Source organism: Parasteatoda tepidariorum, chromosome 10, assembly GCF_043381705.1.
Source record: "Parasteatoda tepidariorum isolate YZ-2023 chromosome 10, CAS_Ptep_4.0, whole genome shotgun sequence".
NCBI classification, from domain to species: Eukaryota; Metazoa; Arthropoda; class Arachnida; order Araneae; family Theridiidae; genus Parasteatoda; species Parasteatoda tepidariorum.
Window position 1 is genome coordinate 62,305,803 of NC_092213.1, and position 12,828 is coordinate 62,318,630.

Sequence of the window (12,828 nt, forward strand, 5' to 3'; positions counted from 1 at the left end):
TAGTTCTGTAGAAAAAGATACTATTAATAAAAATATATTTTTAAATTTTGTAATTAATTATTTAAAATAAAATAATTTTCAGCAATATTTAATTTAGAAAAGAAGGAAAAAATTGCAGAAATTTTTGAAATATTCGTCTTAACACATTAGCTTATTCTTTTGACTAAGTTAACCCACTAAAAATGCTAAATGCAAAATTATTGTAGTACAAGATATTAGAATTGTATAACCGAAAGTATGTGATCTGCCTCTTCATTTTCCTCTGTCGATGATTCCCCATGATAAATCGATGAATTAAATTTCAGCATTTTAGCTGATGGTATAAAATCATAGCAACATGTATTTCTATCTTCAAACATCATTTTAATTCGAAAAATTGATGATAAAAGTTCAAGTCTCATTCTGTTTCAAAGTTTGGTTTTTGTTGATGTTACCCTTGAAAACACTCTCTCAACTGTGGTATTGCTAATCGGTAAACTTTACATATTTAATCCAAACTGAGACAATTCCTTAAAAGCAAGATCACCACCTGCATTTTTAATTGTTGTGACCTTGCACCAGAAATCTATCCCATTTGTAGGAATGCCATCAGGAAAAAAATTGTCCCACTTTGTTGTTAAGAGAAAGCGCTACTGATTTTACATCTCTACAATTTGGGATTTTTGCAGTAATAATTCTATTGGCAAATCTGAAAATAGTGAACGTGTATGCGATAAGCAAATGTTCAAAGAAAAGTTTTCAATTTTACTTAAAATTTCCATATTTCCTGGAATGCTATTTTTCGTGCAACTGTAAATATATGGTAATTTATAAAAGTAAAATGAATTCACTAAAAAGCATTTAAAAGTACGATATCTTTTGGAAACTCATTGTCATTCACAACTATTTTCATTCAGCAGGTTTAATGACTCTAGATTTAATTCTGAGTTTCAAAGCGAGTTACGTGATTTATTTTTTCCAGAAGATAAACGATTAATAATAGTTGGAGTTAAAGATTTTTTCCCCATCATTCTCTCCGTGATTTTTCCATATATATCTTTGCCATTTCACGAGTCTACGATTTGAAACATAGATATGGAAAGATTATAGACTCCATCAGCAAAACAAATCAAGAAAACAAATTTAAGTTAAAGCGTTTTCAACAACAACAAAAAATGTCCTTTTTAAAATGGGTAAAGAAGCTGCAAACTTTCAGAACCATTTTATAATGGGAAGAGAAAAATTTAAAATTTAATCTGTGAGGAAAAAAAGTAGTGCATTTTAAAGATTTGTAGCGTTCGAAAAATAATAATTAGCCCAAAAAGTAGCGGGTAGCCCAAATTCGATTTTCAGTAGCGGGGACTTTCAAAAGTAGCCCAATCTGGCAACACTGGTTCTGAGTGAAAATGACGTAGCCTGTTCTGTCCATGGAGCTTACTCCTAGCTCCATGGTACTGTCAAGCGCGAGTCGCAGATCGAGTTTAACCTTGATCACGTGACTTTACTCTCGAGCTCAAACTGATTCAATACTGCTACTGTTGTCGTAAAACTTCGTTAAAATAGTTCATATTTTGGAATAATATTTCGGTGTTCATCGATCATGCGCAGCATTACAATCTGTTCCGTCATTCTGTGTTATGTTCATTTGTAGTAGATTGTAAATATTATTCTTAATTTATATCAGTCATCTGTTTTAAGAAACAAAATGCCTTTGTTTAGTTATTCCGTGTTTGACCCAGCGGTTGGTAAGTTTTATTTTTACCTCATTCTAACATAAAGATATTGACTAATTGTGTTGTGTTTAAAAGAATATCAAATTGTTGTCCGTGAAAATGACGATCTTGTAAATTTTCTAGTCGTTGTCTTTTTCTTCTGATTCAATACCTTAGAATTTTCTTTTAGTCGTAAATGTGGTGAAATAGCTCTTCTTTAACTTTAATTTCTTGCACTTCTTTTCTAGAGAAGGCAACTAGTGAAATGAATACCTCAGAAGACTGGGGAACTATACTAGAAATTTGCGATAAAGTCGAAGTTACTCCAAATGGACCTAAAGATTGTCTTCGATCTATTGTCAGGAGATTAAATAGTAACGTACCTCATCATGCAATGCATGCATTAACTGTAAGTAAATTCTCTTCTTACTTCTGTCTTCCGAAAAATAACAATCATTAAATGAAGAATAATTACGTATTTTAAGATAGCAATTTAATCAAAACCTGATTCAAGCCTTTCTGAGCAAATTTGATCCGATTTTTTTCTTTCCTATTTTTGCAAGTTAAAACCAGGTTCAGGATATGGTGTAGCAGTTCAATATCGAATTGAATTTTAATGCTGAATTTAACCAATTTTTGCATTTCCATGCTCTTTTAAACAGTTCTTAGAGATTTTTTGATGTGTAATTTTACAGAGAAACCATAACTTGCAATGTTTAATTCTCACTATTTTTCTACTTCCTTTTTGTTCGTTTTGCTTTAAAAATATGAGAATGCAACGTAATAGATATTATTAATCACCTAAATCTTCATTTCTGGTTTGACTCTTATAGTTAATTCTTCATTGCTAAACCTGTTTTTGTATCTTTTTTTAATAGTAAACCTTCTCTTTGAAATATGGAACTAGACAGAAGTGTATATGTATATTATGAACTACTAATTAAAAATACTGCTGCAGATACAGTGTCAGGAATTAATGTTAGCAAATGCAAAAAGAAAAAGCATTGTAGGCCCTTTAAAAAAAATGCTGTTCTGTGTATGTTTATGTCTGTGTATGATGTGGATCTCACATATTTCTTTTTGCATTTTAGCTTCTAGATGCTTGTATTAAAAACTGTGGACGTAATTTTCATCTTGAAGTCTGTTCCAGAGATTTTGAAGCAGAAGTTAAAAGGCTTCTAAATAAGGTATGAGGATGAAAGATTTTCTTATTCAAACGTTTGCTAACATCTAGAAGTTTCATTATCTTATCTAAGCTTAACAATATTATTTAATAGGGTCATCCTAAAGTTGTTGAAAAACTCAAACTCCTGTTGAAAAAGTGGAGCTGTGAAGATTTCAAAAGTGATCCACAATTAAGGTACGTGGTTAATTATATTAAGTGCATTTTTAATTCCATTTTTCCTAGCTCTGCTTATTATTTAATGTTTAAATTAGATCAGAAGAATTTTGCATTTATAATCGTAATCAATAGTGAAGCTCTGAGAGCGTGGGTAATGTATGGAACCAATCCATTTAATATAAATTGAGGTAATAAATGTTGCGTTTATTGAAATTGAATCATAACAAAAACAATTGATTTAAATTTATAGCAAACTTTTTGCCTTTAGTTTATTAGTAGATTTTGATGTTATCCAATCTTTAAAGTTCCCACTTCACACAAAATTTTAATTTCAAATGTAATTGATGCTACACTCATGGAATGTAAAATTAACTCTAAATTCTTAGTGAGAGATTCTTTGCTGCATAGACATTTCTTGGTAATTTATATGCTAGTAAATTTTCTGAACTCATCAGGCTTATGGTTTGTTAATTCAAGTAATTTTCTTAGAAAGGTCTTGTATTAAGATACAAACTCATTAGAAAGAATGTCTCTTAACTCATAGTTTTTTTGCAGAAAGTATTTGTGTTAGGTCTTCCTAAAAATACAAAAAGCCATGGTCCTTTTTCAAAAATAACGGCACCTACAGTTCTGAAGGATATAGATTAGTGCCCTTCACGACAGAAATAAAAATATTCAAATAAATATGAGAAGTAATAGTATTTTATTTCGACTTAGCCAAAAAATATTTTCCACTATTAGGATAATCTGAAGTTCCTGATATAGGTTACTACTCTCTTTTCTTAAAATGAAAGAGCATTTTTTTCTTAAATATTAAGTGAGGTATCTTTGAAAAGGAGCAAGGAAGGTGCATTCCCAGAGCTTCGGCATTGTCGCAGGACGATAGAGTTCTTGCAGGAAGATTTATCTTTTAAAACTAAAAAAAATTACTTTTCTTTTCCACAGAAATATACTTATAATATTTGAATCATGCATTTAGATAATCACTTTTTGACATACTCAATTTATGGCGATAGTATCGTAAATTGATGTAATGTTTTGATTGTATTTTTGGCAGTTATTGATATTTATCTTATTTTGAATATACCGATGTATTTCAAACAATGGAAAGTATGAAATGTGTATTTGAGTGTTTACTTTTTTAGCCAATAGTTCTATCGAATTTGTGGCAGTTATTGCTATTGATTTTTTCATAGCTTTTAAATCCAATATTTATTACACTATATTTATTACGAAAACCTAATCTCAAAACGAAACATGCCTGTGGGGAGTACAATTCGCGTGATTTTGTCAAAGATCTTTTTTTTTTTGACAATTACTACTATGGATTTGATTTTTAATTATTTTTTTATTGCGATGATTATTTATAAATTGGTAAGAAGAAAAATAAAAAAACTATCAGAACATGGAACAGATATAAGAACATGGAAAACTATGGAACATGGATGATCTACACAAATGAGCACATTTTATAGTGATATTTTGTTGTGTAAAGTTCAAAATTGAAAAAAAAAAGGAAAATTTTATATTTTTTTATCTGGTTTAAATTGAAAAAAAAAAGGAAAATTTTATATTTTTTTTATCTGGTTTATCTTTAATTGAGAACTATTAATGGAAGTTTAAACTATTAAAAACGTTTTTATAAAAAAAACTAGGTTTGGTTATTTTTAAGAAAAATATTTAAATAACTTATTAAAAATAATCTTATGAAAAAAATCGTCTCTTCATCATTTCTTTTCTGCAGCAACAAAATTACGTGCTCTATATTAAATGTTAATATCATTTATCTATTAATATTTTCGAATTTCAGAGAATTTCTTTTATCTGTTAGCAATCTTTCAACATCTGCATTAGAAACAGGTAAAATATGTGCTATTGTAACTATTTGGAAAATTAAAGGAAATCTACTGGAGCTATTAGTTTCTTATATTATTGAATTAATTTTTTTGATACAAAGAACACTATTAGGAATATTTGGCAAGGATAGGTAAAGATTTTTGTCACTCCACTCTTCACATAACAATTCTTCATTAAAATCAAAATAATCAGCGAGTTCAATTATTTCTGAATTTCCATACAACTCTTATTTACACATTCCATCAACAAGTCTTGTTAAACTGCGTATGCTCAAATGTGATATCACATGCTGATTTTCTAATCTTTCTGATATGTCTTTAATTAAAATATCTAAACTTTTTTGCTTAGTAGGTCACTTTCAAAATCTGTAAGAGTTCACTACAAAAAAAGTTTTTTTTCTTAACAATAAAAAGAGAGGGTTTTACGATTACGGTCCCGAAGAATCGCTTTCACATGCCCATCAAAGGATGCCGACAACAGATGTCTTTCCAAGAATTGAGGGGAGGGTAGAATACCTGAGGAGAACTGACCAAATAGCAAAAAGATATTGGGCGATGTACGATAAGGATCAGGAATTAAGCTTGTGACTCAGTGTCACATGCGTCCTTCTCAAAAGCACCATCGCTCGGTCCAATTAGTGCCATTATCTTGAGGAGTAGAACTTGTTCCTCCAACTTTTTGAAAAAAGTTCCTGATTTCTTTTTAAATTTCTCCAATTCAGCTATAGTCTTTTGTATTTTTGGTTCTATCAATCCTATGTCTATATTTTCCTGCTGTAAGCTTAAATTAAGATGAGTGACTGATGATAGCACATCACATAAAAAATGAATTGATTTAAAAAAAATCTTAACTCTGAAATTGTTTTAGTAAACTGCTGGCAGTTTGCCCAGAAAGCTGTTTTGAAGATAATTGTTCTAGCTTTATTCACTATGTTAAATAAATTTTGTGCATTTTTCTAGTTAGTCGTTCTAGCTGAACTGCTTTTATAATACTTATAAGTATTATTTAGAATCTCATCCACTTTGACAAACCTTTTAAGGCACTCAAAGCTATCCTTTGTTGCCAATCTGTGGTTCATACAATTTACAGATATTATTCTGTTCTCTTTTTTAAAAAAATTTTTTTGTAACTACTCCCTCATTTTTCCTTACCGTAGCACTGGCTCTGTTACTTACGAATGCAGACATTTTATTTACAGAACCACAGTCATTGATGATTTCAGATAAGGGTGATAAAATTGTGTCTGCCTTTCCATCTGGCAGGCTACAATCTCTTACAAAAGAGTATTTGGCTTCTCCATCTTTCATGTATTTTTCGACTACTTACACCCATATGTTTTTTTATTATTTATGTCAGATGCTTCATCTATAGCTTCGGAAAATAAAAGGGCTACTGTTGATATCTGTTAGAATTTCTTCCTGAACGCTGGCCATGCACTCTAATAGCTCATCGACTGCTGTGTAACTTATGTATACAGCATTATTATTTATGTCAGATGCTTCATCTATAGCCACAGAAAATAAAAGGGCTACTGTTGATATCTGTTAGAATTTCTTCCTGAACGCTGGCCATGCACTCTAATAGCTCATTGATAGCTGTGTAAGTTGTGTATACAGCATTATTATTTATGTCAGGTGCTTTATCTATAGCCACAGAAAATAAAAGTGCTACTGTTGATATCTGTTAGATTTTCTTCTTCCTGAACGCTGGCCATGCACTCTAATAGCTCATTGATAGCTGTGTAACTTGTGTATACAGCATTTTTCACTTTCTTTAATGGTTATAAAATCGTATAGTCCTGATCATCTATGCAAAGGTTTATGAAATTCTCAAAAAAATAGTGTGTGGCATATTGTCAGGGAAGACACTAGGCTTTCAAAATCCCGGGTCCCTGGGACCCATGACTTTTAAAAAACTGGGTCCTTTTGAAAAAAAAATGGTCNATTAAGGCACTTCATTGCTGCATACACAGCCTTAAAAGTTTTTGTATCTTCATTCGTTGCTGAATCATTAAATTATTGCATTTAGCATCTGTTTCAGTGGCTATTGCCTCAAGATGTGTGAATGACTTTTCGTGAGCTCTAATTTTATCTAAAGGGATACTTACACACCCCTTCTCCACCCATGGAGAACCAGAGTTTTTCTTATGTTTCATGCATAGTTTACACTATAAAATTTCCCTTCCATCTGTTATGCAATGCAACCAAGTTTGATCAAATACAGTTTGATAGAATTTGATTAAATGTCATTTCAATAATTATTTATGTATCAACATGTTTTAATATAGACCTTTTTTTAATAAATTATTTCCTTTAAAAAAAATTTTTTTTTGTATTTATAGCCTGATACCTTCGTTATATAATTCTTTGAAGAGTGAAAAAGTAGATTTTCCTGCCACAGAGGTATAATTTACGTTCATTATTTTTCTGCTTTATTTTTTTTTAAAACTAATAATCTTCGAATTTCATTATTACTTCTTGTGCTTTAAAAATTGTTTTTTAAGTATTTATGTTATTGAAAATTCTCTTAAAATTAAATTGGTTAATTTTATAATTAAATATAAAAATAGTTCAATATAAAGCAATCTTTTAAAAAAAAATCTATAACAACATGCTTTGCAGATTATTTAGATATGCAAATTTTGAAAAGATTTTAACATTTCTCTGCTTCTCTATGGAATATCTATGACAAATTGTTGACTGTATGAGGCCTGCATAATCTGGTGTGAAGAAATTTTCTTCAATACTTTTTTGTAGTACAGTAGAGAACCAATTATCCGGGATGCTCGGGACCATCGCTATCCCGGATGTCTGAATTTCCCGGTTTTCTGGATCGGCAAAAAAACGTAGTTTATCGATGTTTTATCGAACCCAAATTACAATGAAAACAAAGTAAAACATTTTAGGAAAAGAAAAGTTCTCTTCAATTAACAAAAATAGAAAAATAATATTTTAATAACATTTAAAAGTTTTGACAAGAAAAGTAAGTTTAAAAATTACAAAATTCGCATATATTTATTTTTTAAACATTTCATCAACTTTTAGCTGACGAAACTTTGGTTTTTGATTGAGAAACAACTGTTGGATTTTATAAACAGCCATTACATGAGTTTCCTCAATAAATGATTTCTGTTCCATTCCAGCTATTAGTTCTTTAGTTAGTTGGATACATCGTTCATTAGATATGACAGATACTTGTTCAGCTTCATCTTCGTCGTCACTTTCGTTTTGTTCTGCGCCTGGGTTCAACACCATCTGAATAATTTCAGAATCTGTCATTTCGTTTACAATTGGAACGTCGTTATCTATATTAAAGCACTCATTAATCTCTGCTTCTGACATTAAGTCCCGCTCTAACCATTTTCGAGAGTATTCCCGGAGCTCATTTTGAAAATCTTTTTCTTTTGAAATTTTAAACCCTTCAAAAGGAGAGTCGTCAACATCTTCTTCTAAAAAAATACAAGTCGGAATTAACTTCCGCCATGCGTGAGTTAATGTATCGTGGGAAACAAATTCCCATGCTTTCGCTGACAACCATATAGCATCTTTCACGGTGAATGTTTTCAGAAAATCTTGGACTGATTTTCCTTCATTTGCTGCGTCGATCAGCTTCTTTAAAAACTCAACCTTATAGCGGCATTTCAAGCTGCGTAAAATGCCTTGATCGAGAGGCTGTATCAAGGNTAAAATTAACTATATTATTCACTTTTTTAATGATTTTAAAAAAAGTATAATTATTTTTTAAACTTACATTATGCAATGAGATTACTATGAAAGAATTGTAGACAAAATAATTATAAAGCAAATGAAAAATAAATTTTAATAAAACGAACACTTTCCTCGTTATATTGTTATCATTATACATAATTATATCAAAGACTTAAACTTTTTCGCCAGTTAAAGAAACATAAGTAGCTTTTTTAGCTTTTATTAAGTCTTGTTCAGTTAACACTGCATCATAGCAGCATGTTTCGGAACTTTTGCACTTCTCTATTAGCAGTGCCTCCAAGGTTGGCAAAGCCAAGCTGGACCTACTATCAGTTAAATTTTTTTTAACTATAGAAAACACCCGTTCACAAGCAGCATTGCTGTGAGGCAAAATGAGTATGGTCAGCATTATTGATGGCAATGCTTCATATTTCCTTGCACCATTCATATCCACTAAACCCGATATAAGAGTCCAAGCTGTGTCACATCGTTCGGCTGATAAAATCTCTTCATTTAGTTTGTCCATTTGGTATAAAGCAAACTCTTGCTCAATTTGACTCCGTTTTTCCTCTGAAACAAAAAACAGAGACAAAAAATAGTCCAAAGAAGCAAATTTAGCTTCATGTCGAATGGTTATATCAGCCACTTCACAGTGCTTGTAAACTTCAGTGGTCAGGGGAAATTTTTTTAAAATATAAGAGAGTGCTTCGGTATAAAATTTTCTGATTGACGAATAAAACTGCCTCATTTCTTCTGAAGAAAGGTCTGAATCTTTTATGTATTGTCTTGTCTTGCCACCTATCACAAGTTCAGAATCATCTTTTTGGTTCTTTGATTTATTAAAATTGACTTCAAAAACAGAACTTGCATTTGCTATGCATGCTGGTTTTATGAATCGAGACAAAATATTGCTAAATAAATTCATAAGTTCTCTCTGAAATCTATGAATCAATGGAGCTTGCTGCTGCATCATCGTATTGCACGATTCAAACAATGGGATGACTGACTGTAAAAAGAAAAGGTAGAGTTGAGTCGATTTATCCTCAAAAATAGTCTTCAATTTTTTAAAAGTTTCCGAAGAGCCCTTCTCTTCCTCACAAAAAAAGATTTTTAAGGCATCCCATTTCTCTAAAAATCGATCAATGGTTTTGCCCATTGATAGCCACCTTGTAGCCCCATACTTAAGAACCTTGCTGTTTTCAAGATTACATAGTTCTTCACAGAATTTTAAAAGCTGGATTCTCTTTGAACTCTTCTTCAAATAGTAGAACACATCTATCAAAAAACTTTCTACATCAAAACTGATTTTTTTTGTAGCATGTTTAGCAGCTAAAAGTGGCAAGCACAACCATGAATGATGACATTAGGATTCTTTTTCTTTATAAATGACCCCACTCCTTCATGTTGTCCAAGCATAACTGAAGCATTGTCTGCACAAAAGGCGATGCAGTGTTCCCAGGGAACACTATTTTTTGAAAACACACTATCAAGGAGCATGAAAATGTTTTCCCCGGTACCATCCTTATCCAATTTTGGAAGAGAGAAAAGGGTAGTCTTAATTCTACCGTTGGTATCATCAAAGAATGTTACCACCAGAGGAAAAAGCGTATCGCCAGACGAATTGCTCCCATCTGTCGCTAGAGAAAACTTTCCATTCCTCATTATGGAGCACAAATTATTTTGAGTAGTTTCTGCAAGACTTTTGCAGATTTCTGTCGTTTTTTTCCTAGCGCATTTGAATTTGGCCGCTATGTTAGAGTCCGGGAACATTCTTTTAAATAACTGGCCTACGTGGTCCGCAACAGATAGAGGTAAATTATGCTGAACTATGAAATTGGTGAAGAGAGTTTCTGCTTTAATGACACTTTGGCTCTCTTTTGAGGAACTAGAGAACATATCTCTAATACTTTTACTGGAGGAAGAAGCGGCACCATTCGCTCGATGGCGCGATCCCTCCACATGCCGTAAACAGTTATTCCGACCTCCATGAGCGATAGAAAAATCGCATTTGCAAATATTACAATATACATGATTCATAGATTTAGTCGAGCGAGAAAAAACTGGCCATTCGACAGAAAATTCTTTTCTATACATCTGTGAATGTTTTTTGGAAGCCATGATCTTATCTTCAAACAGCAACTAACTTCAACTAACCTAGCGTCGGCAGCAGAAAAAAGTAAACACGACAGGCTCGCACCACAGTTTTAATGTAATGGTGACGTCATTCGACCAGTTCTAGCTCTGCAGGTTCGGTGACATCAGCACTATACCACAAGAGCGCGGGGAAAAGAAACACCGTTCTCGATTGGGAGGAGAAGGAGCTGACGTGAAAGGGGCGGGGAGTAGGATTACGTGACGTCATCTTAAGAAAAATGTGAAAATTAGCTACTGGGTTTATTTTCCGGGTAAAATGTATATCTTTGTGGAGTGCCCGGAGTACACTGGAATTTCCGGAGATGCTCCGGAAATTCCGGGGTTGTTACCGGGTATGGGCCTGCATAATCTGGTGTGGAGAAATTTTCTTGAATACTTTTTTATAGTACTTCAAATTCCTTGAATTATATTTGTATTAAACATTTTCTTTTTAATTAAATAGATTTAGATTTCAAAACATAAGAATAGAAGTTTGTTGAAAAATTTGACACTATACAAAGTATACTTTGATATAGTAATACTTTGTTTGATGTTGGAATTTTAAGCTCACTAATTATACTTTTTGCTGTTAATCTCAATGTGTTTGTTTAATGTTTCAGGCTCCTGTCAGTAAAACATCTACACTAAGATTAAAAGAAACTTCTCAAAAAGAAGAGGAAGATTTAGCCAAAGCTATTGAACTTTCTTTGAAAGATTCTGGTTCATCTCCTAAATCCCATAGCTTATATCCATCAATGTCTAATTCTGCGTCTGCCCCTGCTCCTCCTAAAGCTGCTAAAGAGCCAAGAAAGGTTCGAGCTCTGTACGATTTTGAAGCAGCAGAAGACAATGAATTAACGTTTAAAGCTGGTGAAATTATTCTAGTTTTAGATGACAGTGATCCTAATTGGTGGAAAGGATCAAATCACAGAGGGGAAGGATTGTTTCCTGCAAATTTTGTGTCTGCAGATTTAACCTCTGATCCTGAACCTGGTATTCTATTTTATAACTATAACAAATTTATGATTATAATTTTTTAGTAATACATTATTTTAATAGTATCAGAGAAAACAAGAATAGGGATTTCAAACATTTAACCATTATTAAGACTTTAATATTTATATTAAAATTATTTTCTAGCACACTGTTAAGCTAGAATTCATGTGGAATACAAATTTTCCAAATATTTGAGGCTGTTTTTCATGATTAGTGTTGTCTGACACAATGATGTGATCTTATTTTATAACCGGTGTTAAACAGCTGACCCAATTTTGACAGCTATCAATGTTCAATTCTGTAGCCTTGTAATTTTGAAAAAAATCCAGAACACAAGGTAACTTAAGATGGAACAGAAGACAAAAAGAAATTTGCCTTCGTGAAGGACTTTTTAATAGGACTAGCCTTCATTTGCGTTGCATGGAGAGAACCACAAAAACCTCCCACGGGTAGCCTGAGAGCAAGGGGGACTCTTATGAAATCTAACCCATGATCCATCTATCAGTGCTAGATATTTTATATCAGCACTGTGATTAGTGCGAGTCGAGTGCGGAATTCGTATCGACCAGCCATCATTGGGGTTTAAACCGGTTCACCTACTAAGAAGGCGAACGCTCTTATTGCCTTAGCTACTACAGCTCCAATGACTGGTGCTTATCGTAATATGTAGGAATAGCAGGGTTCTCCCTAATAGTGTTTAGAAAGGTCCTTTGATTTACCCTTATTATCAAAATAAGCAGCAATCTGCCATAAAAACTTTCCATGTTCCTTTAAAAAGAAAAATTAATTCACTGTTTAAATAATTACTCACTATTGAAATTAATAACTGTCTCTATAGTAGGGGCGCACAATATTTTAAGTGAAGGGCCATTTGCCCGGCCCGTAGATTAACGAAGGGCCACACGCATATTTAGACATGTTAGCGGCAAATGTAATTTTTATCGAAACGTAAGTGTTTTAAGCACCAAATATTTTTATCAGTATATTTAATAACATATTTGCAAAAAATTGATGCTTTTACCTATTTGAATTTATTTAAAATTTACACTTATACATATTTTTAAAAATCTTTTTCCATTTTTCACAATTTTCAAATATATAT

At 32.1% G+C, this 12,828-nt stretch overlaps 1 protein-coding gene across 1 annotated transcript in view; it reads left to right on the top strand.

Moving 5' to 3' along the window:
* Window positions 1-1,621: 1,621 nt before the first annotated feature.
* LOC107448132 (signal transducing adaptor molecule) overlaps window positions 1,622-12,828 on the top strand; it is a gene marked incomplete at its 5' end in the record, with an annotated part of 44,501 nt that continues 33,294 nt past the window's right edge. The window contains 6 exon segments of the mRNA XM_043045390.2: window positions 1,622-1,724; window positions 1,940-2,100; window positions 2,783-2,878; window positions 2,969-3,051; window positions 7,232-7,292; window positions 11,351-11,723. Of these exon segments, the coding sequence (XP_042901324.1) occupies window positions 1,685-1,724; window positions 1,940-2,100; window positions 2,783-2,878; window positions 2,969-3,051; window positions 7,232-7,292; window positions 11,351-11,723 (814 nt within the window).